Source organism: Carcharodon carcharias, chromosome 5, assembly GCF_017639515.1.
Source record: "Carcharodon carcharias isolate sCarCar2 chromosome 5, sCarCar2.pri, whole genome shotgun sequence".
NCBI classification, from domain to species: domain Eukaryota; kingdom Metazoa; phylum Chordata; class Chondrichthyes; order Lamniformes; family Lamnidae; genus Carcharodon; species Carcharodon carcharias.
The window spans coordinates 74067187-74088443 of NC_054471.1; the positions used below are offsets into that span (position 1 = coordinate 74067187).

At 42.3% G+C, this 21257-nt stretch overlaps 1 protein-coding gene across 2 annotated transcripts in view; it reads right to left on the reverse strand.

Moving 5' to 3' along the window:
* Nucleotides 1-2811: 2811 nt before the first annotated feature.
* Nucleotides 2812-21257, reverse strand: part of LOC121278460 (collagen alpha-1(XXI) chain-like) — a 468271-nt gene continuing 449825 nt past the window's right edge. For both annotated transcript variants that reach the window (XM_041188910.1, XM_041188909.1), the window contains 2 exons: nucleotides 17323-17391; nucleotides 2812-3354 (listed from right to left, as the gene is read on the reverse strand). In XM_041188910.1, the coding sequence (XP_041044844.1) occupies nucleotides 3167-3354; nucleotides 17323-17391 (257 nt within the window). In that variant the 3' untranslated portion in view covers nucleotides 2812-3166. The remainder of the gene's footprint in view (nucleotides 3355-17322; nucleotides 17392-21257) is intronic.

A 21257-nucleotide genomic window follows, 5' to 3' on the forward strand; every position in this document is an offset into this window, starting at 1 on the left:
CCCTTCCACTGACTTCAATGAGGTAGGGTGAATACAGTCTGTTTTACACCCACCTGCTGTGAAAGTTCCACCCTACAATTTCTAGTGCTGAATAAAGTTGCAAAGAGTTGAGTAATATAAGATACAAACATTTTCTTAATGTCTGGATGAAACAGAAGTCTATTTCTCTATATCTGGTGTTTCACCCTTGAATCGCATTTAAGGTTTTTTGGGAATGTTAGCACATTTACCTTTAGACTGCTGAAATTCTAACTGACCACAGTGCAGAACCGTGCAAGTACTGCTTAAATAAATATGTAAATTGACACAGTAGATGTTAAGATCCAGAATTAACCTAAACAAAATATGAAAATTTAAGAAATGTACTCTTTTAAGAATAATATGATGATTAACTTGTTATAAAATAAGATAGTATCCCCACTATCCCTGGCACTTGTATTTAAATAGAATAGAAGATGGCATTGGGAAATGTACCAAAAATGTTTACAAAATATTATGTTTTCATTCTTTCCTGGTCTGGTCAATATTCAACACCAGTCCCACATCATCACGATTGACTCTTAACTGAAGTGGCCTGGCAAAACACTAATTTGTATCAAAGTTGCTCCAATGATTCAAGAAAAAGGTCCATCGCCACCTCCTCTAGGCACCTAGAGATGGATACTAAACAAGAGCTTTGCCTTTGATAATAAAAACTGAAAATGCTGGAACTGCTCAGCAGTCAAGAAGCATCCTTGGAGAGAAAACACCGAGTTAACATTTCCGGTCTGTTTGAACGTTGGCTGAAATTTAATGTCCTCGCCTAAGGTGAGTTTGGTGGTGGGGGAGGGGGTCATGTCATCAGGCAGGAAGGTGCTGGGTGGGTTCCCTGCTGCCTTCCCACCTCTGCCCTGGTAAGTCTGGGGTGGGAAGGCATATGACAGCCTTCACGCCCTGCCAATTGAGGCCCTTAAATGGGAAATTAGAGCTGGCATTCACTCAGGGATTTATACCCCTAGGGTCCTTGATCAAGGGGATGGTCTGCCATTGCCCATTTAAGTGCCTGATTCACACTTAATTCGGCGGGCCTTCCCAAAAGTAGGTGACTTAGGGCTCTCTCTGGTTCTCCAGCTGGCAGATGAGAACCCTATCGCCTACATTAAATTTCCGTTTTTCTCTTCAGAGATGCTGCCTGACCTGCTGAGTATTTCCAACATTTTCAGTTTTTATTTCATATATGGAACATCTCTCATATTTTATTTTGCCAGTGAGATGCCCAAGAGTGAGTAAAAAAACACAGCTACAATTTCACTAACAATTGATTTTTATTTCCATATTTTTTTAAAGCAAAAATGCATTAATCCTTAGGTCTTACAATAAACATTAATAATTAAAATATTGTACACATTACTTCATTTACGGCAGTCAGTGGAAGACACAAAGCAGTTCATTTTAATTTTGATGCCTCCAGATTTATTTTATAATGCATCTTGAATTTAGTACCTATTGTTAGTGAAAAATGATAAATTTACAGATGTATTTTTATTTCCAAATTGAGATGTCTGGACTATTAATTATTGCCTTATACCCTGCTGAAAACTACTACAGAAATGTATGATATGTGGGTTAATGTTATGGTAAATAAATCTTCATACAGTTTTATTTAACTAAATTGTACACTAATATTTATTGTTCATCAACTGAGAGTGGAACCATCTCTCCCTCTGCAAGTCTCTTGGCAGAAGTTCCATGCAAAGAGTACCAGTATGCAAAATCATGACAAATATAGTAATCCGAAAACAGTAATAAAGCAGCCCAATAAAATTAAATCTTACCATATGCATAATTCTAGTTTAATTTTAATAACCTACAAAATGAATTTTAAATAAGAATTCACAAAGGTATAGAAAACCTGCCAAATAAAGACTGGGGAGAAACAGGACAAGTTTCTAAACAAGACTATACTTTCTTGAGTTGGTTTTCTTTTTTGACTTTAATATTCTTAGAAGTAATTTCCAGATAAACTGCAAATTAAAAGAATTAAGTTGTGACTGTATTATGTATAAGCAGTCACTTGGTCATACAGAACTTGAATATTGCTGAAAAGGGAGACATGTTGCCAAAACCTTTCATCTTATAAATCATTGAGTTTGCTGTACAACATGCTTTGATCTGGTAGTATCTGTTATTTCATTAAAACCATGATCACTTCTTTAGCGTGATATACTTTATATATGTTAGCAAATTGAAACAAATAAAATAATGTTCCAATTGATATCAACAAACGTAAAGATGATCCAAAGAATACATTCTGTGATTTATTTGCAAAGTCTCATATGTACTCCATTTGAGATATATATTTAAAACAAAAAAGAGAGAAAAGTTACCGAAGCTTTTCGTCTTCCACGCACCAGGCCAAAGCAAGAATGCCAAATTTCAAATGATCACAATTTATCCTACAGGCGAAAAGGGTGCTGATTGGTTGGCAAGTTGACTCTAAATGCAATGCCTCGGCCAATCAGAGTCGACTTGCCAACCAATCAGCACCCTTTTCACCTGTAGGATAAATTGTGATCATTTGAAATTTGGCATTCTTGCTTTGGCCTGGTGCGTGGAAGACGAAAAGCTTCGGTAACTTTTCTCTCTTTTTTGTTTTAAATATATATCTCAAATGGAGTACATATGAGACTTTGCAAATAAATCACAGAATGTATTCTTTGGATCATCTTTACATTTGTTGATATCAGTTGGAACATTATTTTATTTGATTCAATTTGCTAACATATATAAAGAAGTATATCACACTAAAGAAGTGATCATGGTTTTAATGAAATAACAGATACTACCAGATCAAAGCATGTTGTACAGCAAACTCAATAATACACATTACAATGTCTGACCTCTCCATCTCTTAGCATAGCACTAAATGACAAATAGAACTCATGTGAATGAAAGAAAAATGGAATGAAAATAGCATCATATACGTAGCTAATGATCCACTTATAAGTAGTTGATATTGTTCTTATTTTAGAAATGCCTAAGTAAAAGTTGGCTGATAATGCAGAACATAGGTTCTCTCATGTAAATTGTCCTGAGGCTTTTTTTAGGGTTTAAAAAAAAATAAGCACCAGATTGAGTAATATCCACCGTAAACTTGCTCCAGGTTTATTCATACAATGATAAACCTTCAATAGCTTGGTCCTTTTCTAAAGGGATCTCTTCCTACTATTGCTCCATAACATAGAGATGGTTGACATGTCCCAGGTGGGCCTGGAGGTCCAGCTCTTCCAAATTTTCCAGGAACTCCAGCTTTTCCAGGTGCACCAGGCTTTCCCGGGTTTCCATCTATACTAATTCCAGGTAAGCCCATAGGTCCTGGACAGAAAGAAAGATAATTCAGGAATTGTTCCACCAAACAGCAGACCACTTATGATAGAAAACTTTGTTTCTGTGTTGTCAATATACATTTCTATTGTTAAAATAGTTAACTTAAACAGGTGTTCTGGTCATTATCTCATTTTTATTTGCGGGAGCTTCCTGTGTGCAAATAGGCTGTCAAGTTTCCGACAGCAGTTCAAAAGTACTTAATTGGCTGTAACATGCTTTGAAACATCCTATGATTGTGAAAGGTGTTGTTTAAATGAAAGTCTTTTTTCTTCAATAAACGTAGAATTATTTCACATGCACGTCAATTAACAGCATTCCAGATTATTGTTGTGGAATCCGGGAGACCACGTAAATTCCTATTGGCCTCACTAAAAGAATTTAAACTGTAATCTAAACTATTGCAGCTGCTGTTCTGCCCCAAACCTGGCACCAATTCTAACAAAATTGTAAAAATATTCCTTTAGAATGTATTTACAATTTCACTATAGAAATGCCAATGCAAAAATCTTCTTAGGTGTTGGCTAACAGAAGAAATTTTCCTTCCATATTCTTCATGTTTTTGCTGTATAACTGATGTGGAAATTGTGAAGGCAGACTGCAAATCATATATCCACTTTCTGCCAGTCTACCGTATTGTCATATTTCAGTATATTCTGAATTTCAAACCAATTTTTATATTTCAAAACTAACCACAAAAAGGCTGCAAAAAGATGGCTGCTCAAGGTTCACCTGACCTCTTTTGTGGATTGAAACAGATTCCTGTGTGATGAAACAGAACTAACACTGTATATTTTTATGAAAATATTCTCACGGCTATTTCTTAATTTTTGGCTGAACAAAGGCTATTAAGATGGCTGACCATCTGTCTGTGAGTTATTGTTTGTGAGTTCCAGACCAAAAGAAGCCACTTGGCAGTTTCAGAAATGTCCACCCCGTTATTTCTGAGGAGCTACTAACAGACCACCTGGGGACTGCACAACCCACCTTCAAAGGGAGCTACACGAAGGCCATTTGTATTTGATAAACCAGGCCTGCTAGCTGAATCAGAGAGTCTATGGAGACAATGACTTCCCAAACACCAGACCCTCAAAAACTAGTACCTCTTTCAACCCATAATGGCTCAGATGTTATCAGCCTGGAACACAAAGAGAATTTCCAGACCCTGAATAAACATCCTTTCTTGAAGATATTGTGAAGAGTTAAGGTCACATGACTTAAGACTCTGGCTTGTTGCACAGGTTAAATTGCCTTCCTGGGCTGCAAGCCCAGTCTGCTGCTTTAACATCGGACTATCAGGCCACACAATAGAAGCTGTGGCCAGGTTGGACACCAGGCCCCATCTACACTGACCCTGCTGGAAATTCTGCACCATCCCCTACAAAAACTGATTCATTTTCACATGCCCATTTCATCTTGTGAAGTCAACAGCACTGGAAAAGTGAATTTTACAACACCAGTTTTCAGCCCGTCGAACATTGTGGAGGAAAACCCGATTCTGGACTCTGGAACTCATGTGAATCAATATTTGTTTTCTCTGTAATAAAAACAGAAAATGCTGGAAAAACTCAGCAGGTCTGCCAGCAGCTATGGAGAGAAACAGAGGGCAGAATTTTCTGCCTGTCGGGCAGGCAGTGCGGGTCCGCGCTGCCATTTTACGTGGGTGGGCCAATTAAGGCCCACCCAACGTGAATCATGGGTCTTGAGGTCAGCGGGAGTGGGTGGGCGGCGGTGGGACTGCAATGACTGTTGGGTCCATTGGCAACCCGGCAGCCTGTTTTAAAAAGCTGCTACAGCCTGTCAAAGGATCTGAATCTTGGCCAGTGGAAGGGCTCCCCAAAGCACTGCTAGTAAGTAGGCCAGGCAGGAGGGTAGGGCAGGGGGGCACTGTGTCCCTCATTTATCTGATGATTGCCTTGCTGCCCTCCTCAAAGAAGCGGCAGCATGGTGGGAGGTGCTCATACTGGAGGAAGAGGTCCCTCCCACATGACCAAACATGCCTGGGAGGAGGTGGCGGAGATCGTGAGCTCCCACAACGTGATGCGGCAACCCCTGGATCCAGGGTCGCAAATGCTTCAACGACCTGTTGAGCTTGGGGAGGGTGAGTACCATGTTGGCATTGGTCACTTAATCCAGCAGGTAGGCTTTCCCCCCTGGTGTCCCCTCCCGCCCCCCCAGATCTGAGTGTATTGACTGCATTGAATCATTGATGGCATGTGTCCTTCGCTGGGTGGACCAGCAGATTTTTTTTTTAAAAAATACACTTTATTCATTAAATATCTGGAAGAACATTACAAAACATTTCAAAATCACCATCACAAAACCACAATCAGATTCAACTTTTGCCACTTCGGGGTGGGGGGCACAGGCCTAGCATCTTTGTGTGTGTGTTCTGCAGCAGCGGGGTGAGGAGGCACTGGAGCCCTGCCATGTCCCACTCTGGTTGGGGTGGGCCATCCGTGAAGAGAGTCCAGGTACAAGTAGCACTAATCAATGCTCTACTCTCATTTTCAGGAGACGAATGCATATAATGCCACCAAGTGGGTGAGAACTGCTGGAGGGCTGGCCCAGTTGGCGATTCTCAGCCGCTTTGGGCAGGAGGCCCTAGGTTTGGAGAGACGCCATGCGCCCAGGTCCCCCGGTGTCAGTGAGGCTGGAGTGCCACAGGCAGGTATATATGCCCAGCAGTGAGGTCACCATTGTTCTTCAAACAGCCATGGCGGTGCTGAATGTTCAGTGATTGAAGTTTGCAACATGGCTTGACCAGTACTTATGGAAGGATTAGTGCATAATAATCTGGGGGACAAGGATGCAAATTAACATTATCTCCACGTTAACTGATCCAATGTCCTTCTTCCTTTCAGCATCAGTAGTGCAGGGCCCTGAGGTCACGGACTCACCAGCGTCACATCATCTCTGCCAGGCATGCACCAGCGCATATACTAGCACCTCAGTGGGAATTAGAACATCGGCTAGTGTCCCGGGGCAGTGTGGTGAGGGCACTTCACAGTCGCTGGAGAAGCTGGCAGAGACAGAGACTGCCCATGGCGCCAGCAGTCAGAGGACTGTAGAGGACCAGGCACATTCTCAGCTGGTGCCTGATAACGTGTCTCAATATTTGACAGAGCACACTCGCGATCTCACTGAGCCCTCTTATCCTGCCCGTGGATGAGGTTTATACAAATGTGTCCTACCTGCCTGCCCGTTGCGCCCCTGCGCCTACCTGAAGATTGCACAGGCACTGGAAAATTGCTGTCAATTGGCACCTCAAGGGCCTTACGTGGCCCACTAATTAATGGCGGGTGCACATTGGATATCATTGCGTGCCTCCCAACGAAATATCGCGATGGCGCGCAGGGATGTCAGGGCGCTCGCCCGACGTCATCGCGCGTCAATTTATGTGTCAGTGTGCAGGTCCCGCCCCCGCAAGCCAACAGGAAAGTTCTGCCCAGAATTAACATTTTGAGCCTGTATGACTCTTCTTTAGAGTACTTCATGTCTCTATTTATAAAACCCATCAAAAGTTCAAATTTCAGTATGATATACTTTACAAGCATGGCTTTGTCAAATAATTACACACAACTGGGTCATTTATATTATGCAACCAGCTCCATGGCCTTTGTACTGGTCTATCCCTCTCTTTACTGTATAAGTGCGGAGGGAGAAATTGCGGACCCTCCTTTTTACTGTTTTTGAATATGTGCGATAAACTAACTCTTTGAGTTCGGCCTATCTTGAGTTTGCTATGGCATTATTAGTAGACATTGGATCACACAAAAACCAAGGGGTTGGGAAACATGCCACCACTTATAACGAAAAAGAAACAAATCAAAAACCTTTTTGTTTACGAACGAGTGGTGAGAGGAAAAAATCAGTGCTACTTCAACTGACCCTCTTCCTGTCTGCAACACCTGTCTCCAGAGGGAACAAAAGGAATTGTCCAGACTGAGGTTAACTCAATGCCTTTTTCTGAAACTAATTCAAAGGGGTGATTTCAAATTAAATGGGTCATTCAGATACAATGGCAAAAGTTGTCTCAATCTCTCAAAATGTGAAAGCCACCACACAGGATGTGTAATGAACCCACCCACCCCCTATTGGAAAAAGGACTTTGAATCGTACAATTCATATGGTGAGGAAGCCATTTTGTTGTCTGCTTTTAAAATAACAGCAAGAAACTGATCTGCGGAGACAAAGTTCCATCAGCAAACCATCGAACCAACTGTGAGGAGGGCCAGGGAGAGAAATCATGGGCCCTGATGCTTTGCCTTTTTCTAGCCGCTTATCCACCTCTTTTAACCCTCCTCCTCACATCCTTCAGGTGCAGACTGTTTTATTTAGGTTTAGCAAAACCTCTTGGCTTTAATACTCAATGGGCAGAATCTTCTGGCTGGGGTGTAGGTGGTGGAGTCTGCGCGCCAGCGCTTAAAATGCCATGTGAGCGTCCTGACGTCAGCGCGCGGCATCGCGATATTTCGGTCAGCGGGTAAGTTATGCAGTGGGGCGCGTGCCCGCCATTAATTAAAAGCCTTGTTAAGGCCATTAACTCTCCAATCGACCAGGATTTTGAGGGACCCGTGTGAACTTCGGGTCGGCGCATGGGCCCAACGGGCAGGCAGGTAAGTGATTTTTTTACAGTGGTGGGATGAGGTTTGATATCGAATTTAAAAACTTTTAATAAAGTATTTGTGTTCTTCACTAACATGTCCCATCTCGTGTGACATTTTAACATGAGGGAGCCATGTTAATGATTTTTAAATTTTTCTATTTTTACAGTTTCACAGAGTTTCAGTGATCTCCCTGAGGCAGCACTTTGCCTCAGGGCAGATGTGCGCTCGTTCGTGTGCACGTGCGAAAGAACGCATTCTGGCAATTGGGGAATCCCCCCCCCGCCTACACAGGAAGCAGCGCTTCCCATCAGGTGACACACTGGGTGGGCCTTAATTGATCCGCCCACTTAAAATGGTGGCGGCCGCCCACCGCCAAGTTGGTTAGGCCCACCCGCCCATCAACAGCAAAATTCTGCTCAATGCCTCTATTTATAAAACCTATCGAAAGTTCAGGTTTCAGTCTGATACACTTTACAACTGTGGCTTTATCAGACAATTACACACAACTTGGTAGTTCATCTTATGCAACCAGCTCTGCTTCGTTGAACCTGGCCCTATGCAATATCCAGACAGCAACATCCAAAAGACTTGAACCTTAAAAGCGCTGCAAACAACAATCCCTTGTACAATTGAGAATATCCTGAACTAACAGTGGCATATTCTATTGGCGCATAACTCCTGGTTTCATTTTCAAGTTTAAAAATGACAAAACCTCCTAGTAAATTAGCATAAACTTATTCACCTGCAATCATGTGCTATTTCCATCCGCACAAGTAGGCTTTGTTAAGGGAAAAAATATACTTAGCATTGAGTGATACATATTTTCTAATTTTAAATTGAACCTAACCACACTTACAAATGCCCAGCATGGAGTGTATAACGGGAGCAAAGTAGTGCAGATACTGGAAATCTGAAATATAAACAGAAAATACAGGCCAGGCAGCATCTGTGGAGAGAGAAAGAGAGTCAATGCTTCAGGTCCACAATCTGCCATTAGTTCTGTCAAAGAGGCACTGATCTCTGTTTCTCTCTGCACAGATGCTGCCAGATGTGCTGAGCATTTCAAACACTTCCTGTTTCTTTTGGAGCACAAAAAAAACCCTTTTGCCAGCCCTTCAAAAAGCAATCAGACTTCTTGTGAGCGTCTCATTCCCCTTCAGCAAGAAATGCACCAGCCACTGCCTGAAATATGGTTTGGCACAACATTAAACATGAATTTCAAAAAGAAATTATGGTATGAAGAAAACATAAACAATTTGCTCAGCAAAAAAAATCTATGTCAAAGCAATAAATTGATAATTTAAAAAAATGAGTAATTAATAAAAATGACTATTAAATGGTGCCAAGCAGCAGAGCTAACGAATGAAATCTCTTTTGTCTTTTTAGCTTAAGAAGCAGAGCTAGAGAGAGACAGACTAGGTCCCTAGGCCCTGCCACCAGCGAAGGGGGAAGGGACCATGACTGATCTAAGGAGTCATGTTTAACTAACACTGACCTTGTGTTCGTCTCTAATGGTGCACACTCTGAACTGGCCTCGGTGGAATTCAAACAAAAGTGGGGGTCAGAAACAGGTTGCCTTTCAGCTATGGTTTCCTCCTCTCCTGGCCTGGCAGGTGAATAGGTTTTTGTAGAAGGAGGAAGAGAAGGAGGGGGAGGGTGTGCATATGTGTGTTGCTGCACTGAGAAACCTCTGAGTGTGTGTGTGTGTGTGTGTGTCTGGCTCACTCCAAGTCTCAGGGTTCACTCACTCTCACACACTCCCTCACTCTCACACTCACTCACTCAGACTCACTCACGCTCGCTCTCACACTTGGTCTCATACTCATTCTTCCACTCACTTATTCTTACAATCACTCTCTCTCACACTCACTCTCTCCCCACGAGCCCAGGCAGTTTAGAGATTTTATTGCAGGCGGGGAGTCTGAAGGTTGTTGTTAAGGTGGCAAGGCACCCTTCCTCTATGAATCCCCCACCCTGTCTGCCACTGCAGCTGCCCCAGGCCTCAGGGTTGCTGCTACTGCCACTTCTCCTGGCCTCCCCGACCCACTCCACCATCTTGACATCTGTAGCCTTTTATTGGATTGGCGCCTGCGGAGGAGGACAAGACCACAGCCAAGGGTGGATGACATCATCCAGAGTGCACTCTGCCTGTCAAAACAAATGACCTTGTGGACTTGGATTCTAGCTCCAATAACCTCTTATACTAAAGAACTTTGTCGCGGAGTGGAGTGCCCCCCGCTGCTTGCGTGTGAGCACACTGAGATATGAGGCAGCCATTCGACAGAGGGGTGGTGCTGCCTGAGCCTGGGCCTTCTGGAAGGCACAGGCCCCAGTGATTCGCACCATTTGCATCCCTCTCTCCTGGGCCCTGTCTGCGAGTCATCTAAGCAGCCAAGGTAATAAATACCTTGAAAGTGGGAGAAGCATCCCCCCAACCTGTTCCAGCTTCGAATTCAACTGAGAATCAGCCTCCTGGAAATTTGATTGCAAGAAACATTTTACAACTAGGCTGGGTATGATTTTCAATATTATCTTAAGTTGCTGCTTTATTGCCTTTGTACTGAAACTCCGTGATTAGATTTTTGCTTGTTTCTGGCTGTTATAATGGAATAGAACTAGACCTAAAGAGATCTAAGTGTTACCATTTAATTACATAATGAATAGCTGCTGTTATAGATTGGTTAACTATATTGGCTCTTGAGCATATATAGGCACTAATGCATACTGTTGCCAGATAGAGCCAGTATGTGCGGTTGTAATGTGTTTTATGTACCAAAAATATTTGGATAAAGGGAATACTTAACTCATTTTGTGACTGCAACAAACATCAGCTGGAAGGAAAATTCTGTATTGTTGAGCTTATCTTGGCAGGAATGCAATTGCAGTGATAAATTTGTCATGAGTTCAAACATCCATCTGTACAGTCCATAAATAACATTATTATGGCTCTAAATAATGAAATACTTTGTTAAGTGGACTTGCCCGTTTTGCATCAAAGGTGACTCCACTGTAAACTAAATTAGCAAAGTATAAAAAAAGCATTTGGGACCATCACTCAGCTTGTCTGAAACTTGTTTATGTAGCCATAAACCATATACTTTATGAAAAATAGCGCTAAACTCAGTTTGGGCTAAACATTTGAGAACAGAAAAAAGCAGAAGCAACTTTTAGAGTCAGCTTTGACTTATGCATTGGGGAGGTGGTGGGGACCAGGGTATCCCGCTATGGCAGATTAAAAATCTGGAATTAAAAGTTTGCTGATGACCATAAAATCATTGCCAATTGTCGTAAAAAAACCATCTGGTTCACTAATGACCTTTAGGGAAGGAAGGGAATCTGCCGTCCTTACCTGGTCTGGCCTACACATGACTCCAAACCCACAGCAATGTGGTTGACTCTTAAATACCCCATTGAACAGAGCAATTAGGGATGGGCAATAAACGCTGGCCTAGTCAATGACACCTACATCCCATGAACAAATAAAAAAAATGAAATGTATGTTGTTGATTGGATTAAAAAGCTATGATGCATTACTAACCATCTACTCTTACTTATGTCTGCACGTTTTCATTATTACAATATCCTGTCCATTCGTGTATACTTGTGTGCGCCACATCTTACATGTCTGATTGTTTCCATGAACTTTGGCTGGGGATGTTCTCATGGTGCTCATTGACTTCTCATTTAATGTGTAAATGTATTGTCATTGCTCTCCATCCCTCCCTCTTTACAATGATTGCTCTTTAAATCTCTGTAGTCATATATGCAAGGAGCACAATGTCAATGCAACCTCCTGCCCTCCCCCACGACCACCACCCCCCCGTAAATCAGCAGTTTTGTTTCCATTGGAATAAGATGATGCTTGAGTAAATATCCCCTTTAACTTATGATTCCCATTCACACACTACATTTTTACTGCAATTTTTTTCCACATATGGCAGTTTTGTCACATGTACTTTAAATTCATATTTATGTAAGTGCTGTGGTGATGCAGATAGGGAGTCAAGACCAAGTGCAATATTCAAGTAAAGCAAAGTTAGAGAGTGGGGAGTAATTGGCTTGAACTAGGAAGGGGACAGGAAAGGAAGAGTAAGAGAGAATGACGGAGTGGGAACTTGCATGCTATAATAATTTTCACATCCTTAAGATATCCCAAGGTGCTTCACAGCAATTGAAGTTGTTTTCAAGTGTTGTAATATATGGAAATGTGGCAGCCAATTTGGACACAGCTTGGATCCACAATATGACAACAATCAGATAATCTGTTTTGGCAGTTGATTGAGATATAAACATCAGCAAGAACACAGGGAGAACTCTCCTATTGCTCTTCAAATAGTCCTAAGGGATCTTTAATGTCCTAAGAGGCAGGTAGGTTCATGTATTCATGTCTCTGGAGTGGGGCTTGAACCCATGATCTTCTAGCTTAGAGGTGAGACCATTACCCGCTGAGCTGTGCCAGACATTAAGGGAGGATAGAGAGAGCGAGCCAGAGAGTGAGACCGCGAGAGAGAGAGATGTGAAAGACAGGAAAGAGAAGAGGAAGGAGTAGGAAGGAAGGGAGATGGAGAGGATTTAGAGAGATGGGAGCTTTGTTACAATAAGCTAGGTGATGTTTACTTAGAGGATTGGGATGTAGGAGTAGAAGAGAAGGTAGACTGGGTTCTGGTGACTAAAGCCCAAAACAATATTTGGTGGTTAGTGTGTAGGCAGTAGGGATTATGTAAGGCTGATTGGAGGGGTTGGTGGAGGGGTGTGCGGGCAGGGAGGATTAATGGGTTTTGCTTCACCTAGGAGGGTTGGCTCCAAATACCTAGGTATTGATTAATGTAGGTAGGTTGGTGGATCTCCTTCCAAATATGGGAGGAAGCAGCTATGATGTGATCCAATTTTCTATTAATAACCCCACATAAAACTCAAGATAGTTTGAACCCAAACCGTTAGTTTATTTGCACACATTCAAAACGCAAATGGAGGGTGTGCAATGTCCCCTCCCTTTGCATTCATACAGTAAAAGAGGGATAAAGAAAAGGTTTTACAGTGCCGAGACCACAGAGAAAATAAAAATTGGTTCACGTGGGTGCAGAGTCCAGAATCAAAGTCCAATGAGGTATTTCTTCACGGAGGTCAATGGGCTGAAAACCAATGCTGTATAATTCACTTTTACAGAGGTGTTGACTGCGCACGATGAGATAGGCACGCAGGGAAGAATCAGTCTTGTAGGTAATGGTACAGAGTTTCCAGCAGAAGAAATGTAGATGGGCTTGGTGTTCAACCTGGGCAGAGCTCCTTTTCTGTGAGGTTGCTAGTTAGATAGTAAACAACATTCTGAGCTATGTAGTTCAGCAATATTACTTGTTCCACAAGCCATAGGCCCATGTCACATGACTCCCACCTCTCCACCATCTATGACAAAGGATGTGTATCCATGGTCTGGAATTCAGCTTGGTCTTCTGGACTGCCATTATGGGTTAAAAGGAATGTTTGAGAGGCCATTGTCTTAGTAGACGTTCCGCCTCCACTGGCAAGCATGGGTTATCAAAGACAAAAGGCCTTTAATGTAGCTCCCTTTGAAATTGGGCTATGCAATCCCCAGAGATAACTGGGTGTGAGATTTCTGAAACTGCAAAGTGGCTTCTTTTGTTCTGGGGTCACAGACAAGACGGTTTCAGTCATTTTAAGGATCCTTGGTAAGTTTTTAAAAAATTTAGAAATAGCCATGGGGAGTCTATATATATTTTCTAAAAATATACAGTGTGAGGTTTCAGTCCCTCACAAGGCAATTAACTGTAAATTTATTCCAGCATTCAAGCTTTAATTGCTAGTTCATGGGCCTCCTGAGTTATGTGGAACTCGCCAGGGCTAAAATTGTGAGAGCACCGTGGAGTCTCATTGAATGAATGAAACTGATGCACTGGGAAAGCTTCAAAGGGTAAAAATTCAAAGCTTGTGGCCAGCCTCAGTGAAAGGCTTGCAGGATTAGTTCTGAATTCACCAGGGTCATTTCCAACTTTTTGGAAGTACTTTCAACTGCCTTGAAGTATACTCAATTTAATCTCAACTTCCTTGCTGTCAGCCTTCACTGCAGCATGGAATAATTTAGGGCAGTAGTAGCATGGACTGTGTTGACGATCAACAGGAGCAGCAAAAGCATCATCATCAGCAGCACCAGAAACACACTCACAACTAAGAGAGTAGCAACAGCACCAGGTCCCACATCAATAGCAAGGAAACCAGGGGCAGTATACAACACCAACAGCAGCTGCTTCTCTGCAGCCACATGTCACTCCAAATAACAAGGGGTGGATAGAGAGATGCAGCTCAAAGGAGGCAGTAACAGCAGCACGGGGTCGACAGAGATTGAGCTCCCTCAACATGACAGAGCAACAGTGCCTCAGGACATTCAAGCTTTCACAGCAGGACATTGCTGAAATCTGCAGCCTCCTGGAAGAAATCCTCCTTTAAGAGGTCCAAAAGGGAGCACCACAGCCCTGGATTTCTTCTCATCCAGCTCCATCCAGGGATCTGTTGGTGACATCTCAAGGACCTCTCAGTCTGATTCCCATAAGTGCATCTCCCAGATCATTGATGCCTTGTTTTCCAAGGCCAGCATGTGCACTTTACCTTGGAGACACTCATCCATTCATTTGTTACTTCTAGAGATGACTATTCCAATGCTCTCCTGCAAGGCCTCGCACTTTCCATCCTCTGTGAACTTAAGCACATCCAAAACTCTGGGTGGAATCTTATTGATATTGTTGTTAAATGGAGATCAGGACCAAATGTGGATCCTGACCCCAACAGTGTCAGAGTCCCGCCCCACTGCGAGATCTTCCCAGAGGCGGCCAATTAACAGATTGCCTTCAGGAATCCCATCCAATTAAGGAAGATGGGTGGGCAGTACAGGTGCGATGGTCAATCAGAGTGCCCAAGGCTGTAAGCGGGTCAGCAACCCCACCAGGAGAGGTGTGCACTGTTGATGTAGGTCAGAGACTGCAAGGGCACCACAAGATGGGCATTTTCTGAAGACTTCAAAAGGATGACAGCATTGACCTTTGGCACCTGTGGTTCTGAGGAGATGGGGTGGAGATGGGGACTGAAAGGAGGCCTCACTGAACACCCTGGCCCACCTCTTGGAGGCTGCCTCTGGGCACCTGCTTGGCTTCGGCCTCAGCGCGGGAAGGTCCTGGCAGCATCATCAATTTGCCCTTAAGTAGGCACTTAACTAGCTACCTACTGTTGCCAGGAGGGTAGCCAGTAGTGGTCAGACCCTACCTCCGACAAGACTGCTTGCAAGTGTGAACCAACGTACAACTTTTCTAAATTCCCTGCTCTCCCATCTCAAAACTGTCTCCATGTGGCTGATAAGATTCCTCCCTTCACACCTGTTCACACATTATCACTGTGCTCGCTGACATACATTGGGATCCTGATCTGGCAACGCCACTATTTTGAAATTCTCATTCTTGTTTTTAAATACCTGAATGACATCACTCGTCCCAATCTCTTAGTAACCATCTCCACCAGACCTACAAACTTTCGAGATCTTTGTGCTCCTCCAATTCTGGCATATTGCACATCCCTAATTTTAACCACACTACCATTGACAGTAAATCCCCACTTAAAGTTGTAGTTGCATTCCTGAAAATCATGATTTAAGTGAAACGACTAAGTGAATTACATCTTTCCAATAAAGCCAATGTAAAAGCTGTAGTTATATTCTGTAGGTCCTTCCTCATCAGAAAAATAGCATTAAAACATTATACCCTTTAAGTTGAAATACTTTGCATTGCTAAATTCCTAAACTGGTAAATGAAATAACTTATAAAATAAAATAAATTTACAAATACAAAAGAAAAATGGTAACTCTCTAATTACAGTACCTCTCGCTCGCCGCAATCCTGCTTCCCAAAACTTTGCTGACTACATATCCTGCTGTCTGACCCTCCTGGTCTCATTCATTCTTCCTCTTACTGACCATCTGACTCGTGGCCTCTCTCGCTCCCTAACCCATCCTCTTGCTGCTGACTCTCTGACTTGCAGCTTCTGCTTTCCCTGATTCATCCTTTTGCCAATCCTTCCTCTTGCTGAACCACCTGCTCCCCAACTTTCTTGCTCACTGCTTCCCTCTCCTGAACCCTCGTTGTGAGCATGGGCTCTGGAGATGAGCAGCGTGAGGCAGGAGGAGCAGCTTTAACTTGTTAAACAAGAATCTGGGCCTCATTAACTGATCAACTTTAAAAAGAAACAACATCAAACGGCAATGCTAAATGGGAACTTACAGTATATAAACCGCAAGCATATGAGTTGTTTATTTTTTATGTGTTTCAATGAGACACTTAAATCAGGTATTCAGTCATTCTCTGAGAAAGGGATTGCTATTGCATCACCCAGGGAAAACAGAAGAAACTGCACCACAATTTCACTGAAGAAGTTTTAAGGCACCTGTAAGTGGATTGACAGTCACATAACTTGGTGGGACGTTAGTTAAGTTAATAAGTCACATAATGTTAACTCTGGCAGTGGCATTTATTGATGCAATACTATAGAAATTGGGGACCACACATAGTAATATACAATAATAGTTTGTTCATACATAATAATATAGAATATACACAATAATTAATGTGTTATATATGTGTGTTTGGGATGTCTTGTGGCTCAATGGGTAGCTCTCTAACCCAGAAGCTTTGGGTTCAAGTTCCAGTACTTGATGGCCAAGGAAGGTGCTTTCATAAGGTGTCCAAACAGGTTGAGTATCAACTTGTAAATCCTTCCAACATAAGCCAATGGCAGGGTAAAAGTGGGAGAGTCAGCTATGTGATGGGAAGAAATTTGGAGCCTCTACCATCACTATTTATAGCTCCAGACTACAACATGCATGGAAAAGTGAATGTTGCCAGAGCAACTCGGACTCCTTGGGTGGGCCAGTTGGCTAAACAGCTGTGGATTAGGTTGATGCTAACAGCACGGGGTTTGATCTGGCCTCCTTGCCCTACCTGTGGTAGAGGTCATGGCGCTTTGGGTCAGACCTACCTTTGGGCAGAGAACTTAACGTTTGTATGAGTTGTTATTTTGAGGCATCCTATTTGAAACCAAGATAAAAGAAACATCATGTATGAATAATTTGTGAGAAATGTGCTCACATTGAGTGTGTTTTTCATTCATTCCCACTTCCCAGAGTCACTTTAAAGTTACACTGGAAACTTAACGTGTCGATAAAAAGAATGAGTTTACAAGTCTACAATGAGATATTTAATCTGCCTATTTATATTTTCAAATGCTGTTGTACCTCCTCTGTATTCAAAATTCAAAAATGAAAACAAGATATACAGTTAATATTTTACAATACCTGGTGGTCCTGGTAAGCCTTGCAGTCCAGGGGATCCTATTCCTCTATCACCTTTCTCACCAGGGAATCCTGTGAAAAACAATTATTGACAACAGAACTGATAGTATAAATGACTAAAACATTGAGATGCAGTGTCTACTACTACACCCAGAATAAAATAATGAACACTACACCTAAAACAAAATAATGAGTATTACATCTAGAATAAAACAATGAATGTCGCATCGAGATTAAAATGATGAATGCTTTACCCAGAGTTAAATGATCAGATACAATTATAAATTTGGAAACCTAAACCTCAATTATCTAGTATAATACTCAGATCATGCCATGTAAATGTCAATTCATTCCAATCTACTATGATCATCCTAAACTATGTTTCTATTTGTATTAATGCAGCATTTATGTAAAATTAAAAAAATCATAATTTGCACATAAATGTATTTGTTACTAATATCACGAAACATGATTTCAAAGAAAACAATATGAATATTCAGTCTAAAGTGATCATTTCTTAAAACTAATTTTAGTATTTATGAGCTTTCATGTGTTTTATCACAGTTCTGACTGAAGTCTAATTCTCTAGAAATTGTTTGATTATTTAATGTAAAGCTATTTGCATAGTTTTTGGGCTAGATTTTAGCAGGAAATGAATGACCTTAGTTGTTCACTAGGCATACACATTTCTACTGATCTTCTAAGAGCTTTTCTGCAGCATCTCAGATGCCAGTTTTTGTTTATGACATCTTTTGCAATCTCTCCTTTGCCTCCACCAATCACTGGCCTTCTATCCAGCTTCATCTGTCCAACCCCCCTTAAACAGTATATATTTCACCACATTTCTACTTCCCTTTAGTTCTGAAGGAGAGTCATCTGGACTCAAAACATTAACTCTGTCTTTCTCTCCACAGATAATGTCAGGCCTGCTGAGTTTTTCCAGCAATTTTTGTTTTTGTTTCAGATTTCCAGCATCTGCAGTATTTTGCTTTTATCCCAGTTTTTAGCCAATTTGATTCACTCCAAGTGATACCAAGAAATGGCTGAAAGCATTAGATACTGCAAAGGTTATGGGCCCTAATAATATTCTGGCATATTACTAAAGACATGTGCTCTAGAACTTGCCAGTCCCCTAGACAAGCTGTTCCAGTATAGCTACAACACTGGCATCTACTCAGCAATATGGAAAATTGCCTGGGTGTATCCAGTACACAAAAAAGCAGGTCAAATCCAACCCGGCAATTACCGCCCCATCAGCCTACTTTTGATCATCAGTAAAGTGTTGGAAGGGGTCATCAGTAGTGTTATCAAGTGGCACTTGCTTAGAAATAACCTGCTCACTGACGCTCAGTTTGGGTTCCACCAGGGTTAATCAGCTTCTGACCTCATTCCAGCCTTGGTTCAAACATGGGAAAAAAAGCTGAACTCCAGAGGTGATGTGAGAGTGACTGGCTTTGACATGAAGGCAGCATTTAACTGAGTTCGGATCAAGGAGCCCTAGCAAAACTGTGGTCAATAGGGATCAGGAGGAAAACTCTCTGCTAGTTGGAGTAATGCCTGGCACAAAGGAAAATGATTGTGTTTATTGGAGGTCAATCATCTTAGCTTCAGGACATCACTGCAGGAGTTACTCAGAGTCATGTCCTATTTCCAACCATCCTCAGCTGCTTCATCAATGATCTTCCTTCCATTATAAGGTCAGAAGTGGGGATGTTCGCCAATGATTGCAATATTCAACACCATTCACAACTCCTCAGTTACTGAAGCAGTCCATGTTCAAGTGCAGCAAGACCTGGACAATAATTCAGGTTTGAGCTGACAAGTGGCAAGTAACATTTGTGCCACACAAAGGCCAGGCAATGACCATCTCCAACAAGAGAGAATCTAACCATCTCCCCTTGATATTTAATGGCTTTACCATCGCTGAATCCTCCCACTATCAACATCCGGGGGGGGGGTGGTGGTTACCATTGACCAGAAACTGAACTGGACTAGCCATATAAATACTGTGGCTACAAGAGCAGGTCAGAGGCTAGGAATCCTGTGGTGTGTAACTCACCTCCTGACTCCCCAAAGCCTATCCACCATGTACAAGGCACAAGTCAGGAGTATGATGGAATACCTCCACTTGCCTGGATGAGTGCAGCTCCAACAACGCTCATGAAACTTGACACCATCCAGGACAAAGCCTGCTTGATTGGTACCCCATTCACAAACATTCACTCCCTCCACCAATGAACAGTGGCAGCAGTGTGTACCATCTACAAGATGCACTGCAGAAACTCACCAAGGCTCCTTAGGCAGCACCTTCCAAACCCACAGCTGCTACCATCTAGAAGGACAAGGGCAGCAGATACGTGGGAACACCACCACCTGGAAGTTCCCCTCCGAGCCACTCATCATCCTGACTTGGAAATATATCACAGGTCCTTCACTGTTGCAGGGTCAAAATCCTGGAACTTACTCCTTATCAGCACTTGGGTGTACTTAAATCACATGGACTGCAGCGGTTCAAGAAGGTAGCTCATCACCACCTTCTCAAGGGCAATAAATGCTGGCCAAGCCAGTGAAGCCCAAATCCCGTAAATGAATTAAAAAAAAGTTGGTGTCAGCCAAAAAGTGCAGTGCCCTCTATAGAACATCTGGGACCTGTGCACTTACGTGAAAATGTCTGTGTATCTCCTAACCAACCAAATTGGAGAATTGTTAATAAGCAGCTTAGAGTTTGAACAAAGAAATGTCAATTAGAGTACTGAATTCAATGTCAAATCAGATACAGAAAAGGAAAGAAAGATTGGATTATGAGAAAGACAGAAAGAAAGAGTAAAAAAATTTTTAATTTATTTACAAAAATTCTAACAATAATTAAAGTCTAAAATATTGTGACTCCATACTTGTAAAGATTTTCAGTGCTAGAGGCTGATTGGCAGGAATGAAAGCTCACCATACAATTAAAAGGATTCCTATGCTGGAATGGACAAGCCCTCATTTTTTCCAGCCGGTTTAGTGCATACCTATTAGGTAAGTATAGCAATCGCATGTTATTTAATGTAGTTGAATGCGGAGTCCTTCGTCGAGATACCTTTTGCATGCAGTTTTTAGAGGAGCGGGACACTTTAGACAGCAAATTTTTGATTTATTTGCTTAAGTGTGCTTAACACTCTCAACAGAAAGCATCATAGGTGAGTGTTGTTAGCCTCGTTGTTACTTTTAACTGGACTATTATTACTTTGTTTAAGTTTTACTAATGTATCTTTTTAGACACTGTGCCATTTTATAAGCTGGACACACATAAAGCAGAACCTGGAACTTTGCATTGAAGGGGTATGAAAATTTCATGGCTTTGCAAGTCAATTCAAAGGAATCAGTTATGGAGGTAGTGCATCAAAAGTTGACTAGTTTGAAATTTTTTTTTTTAATTCTTTCACGGTATGTGGCGTTGCTAGTAGGCCAGAATTTTTATTGCCCATCCCTAATTGCCCATAAGAAAGTGGTGGTCAACTGCCTTCTTGAAGCGCTGCAGTCCATGTGGTATAGGGTATAGGTACAGCCATTGCGCTGTTAGAGAGGGAGTTCCAGGATTTTGACCCAGTGACAGTGAAGGAACTGTGATCTATTTCCAAGTCAGTATGGTGAGTGGCTTGGAGGGGAATTTCCAGGTGGTGGTGTTCCCATGCAGCTGCTGTCCTTGTACTTCCTGCACTGCATCTTGTAGATGGTACATACTGATGCCACTGTGTGGTGGAGGGAATGGATGGGGTGCCAATAAAGTGGGCTGCTTTGTCCTGAATAGTGTCGAGCTTCTGGAGTGTTGTTGGAGTTGCACTCATTCAGGCAAGTGGAGAGTATTCCATCACATTCCGGTCAGTGCCTTGTTGTTGATGGTAGACAGGCTTTGGGGAGTCAGGAGGTGAGTTACCCTTGCAGAATTCCCAGTC